The 436-nt window shown below is 39.2% G+C and overlaps 1 protein-coding gene across 1 annotated transcript in view; it reads left to right on the top strand.

Annotated features, from left to right (window-relative positions):
- Positions 1-436, top strand: part of NPHP1 (nephronophthisis 1 (juvenile)) — a 17,344-nt gene that overhangs the window by 3,227 nt on the left and 13,681 nt on the right. Inside the window, exon 7 of the mRNA XM_009708974.1 lies at positions 399-436. This exon is cut by the window's right edge and continues 44 nt beyond it. Coding sequence (XP_009707276.1) covers positions 399-436 — 38 coding nt within the window. The remainder of the gene's footprint in view (positions 1-398) is intronic.

The following is a 436-nucleotide window of genomic DNA, read 5'->3' as shown; positions in this document are numbered from 1 at the left end:
AATTAACGTCTCTGGTTTTTTTTGTAGCAAGAAATGCTACAGAAATGTTCTCTAATGCTTCAGAAATAGGCTGCAGCCCAGCACATGTGTCTGAATGAAGATGCAAATAAGATGTCTTTTGTTGTTTTGGCACAGTAGGACTATACCAAATCAAGGGTGTGATTTTGTTCTGCTGCTGCTTTGAAGTGGAAGGGGGATTTAACAAAATGGGAGTCTGGCTGGGTTCATGCATGAAACAGAGTAAAAGTTCCTGAGGATAAGCCAAACTAGCTTCAGATGAGAAGTGACTGATGCCCCAGGTCTCTGATACTGGTTGTGTCAGAGTTCTAAATTAGGATAGAATTAGCTGTTAAATAGCAGGAATACTAATATCCTTTTTCTTTTTCTTTTTGTAATAGAATGACACAGTAGAGGTACTGGCAAACATAGGAGCAGT

This window comes from Cariama cristata, unplaced genomic scaffold, assembly GCF_000690535.1.
Source record: "Cariama cristata isolate BGI_N322 unplaced genomic scaffold, ASM69053v1 scaffold15051, whole genome shotgun sequence".
Classification (NCBI taxonomy): domain Eukaryota; kingdom Metazoa; phylum Chordata; class Aves; order Cariamiformes; family Cariamidae; genus Cariama; species Cariama cristata.
Note: the sequence above shows the minus strand (reverse complement) of the source record. Positions and strands in the feature narration are given on the sequence as shown.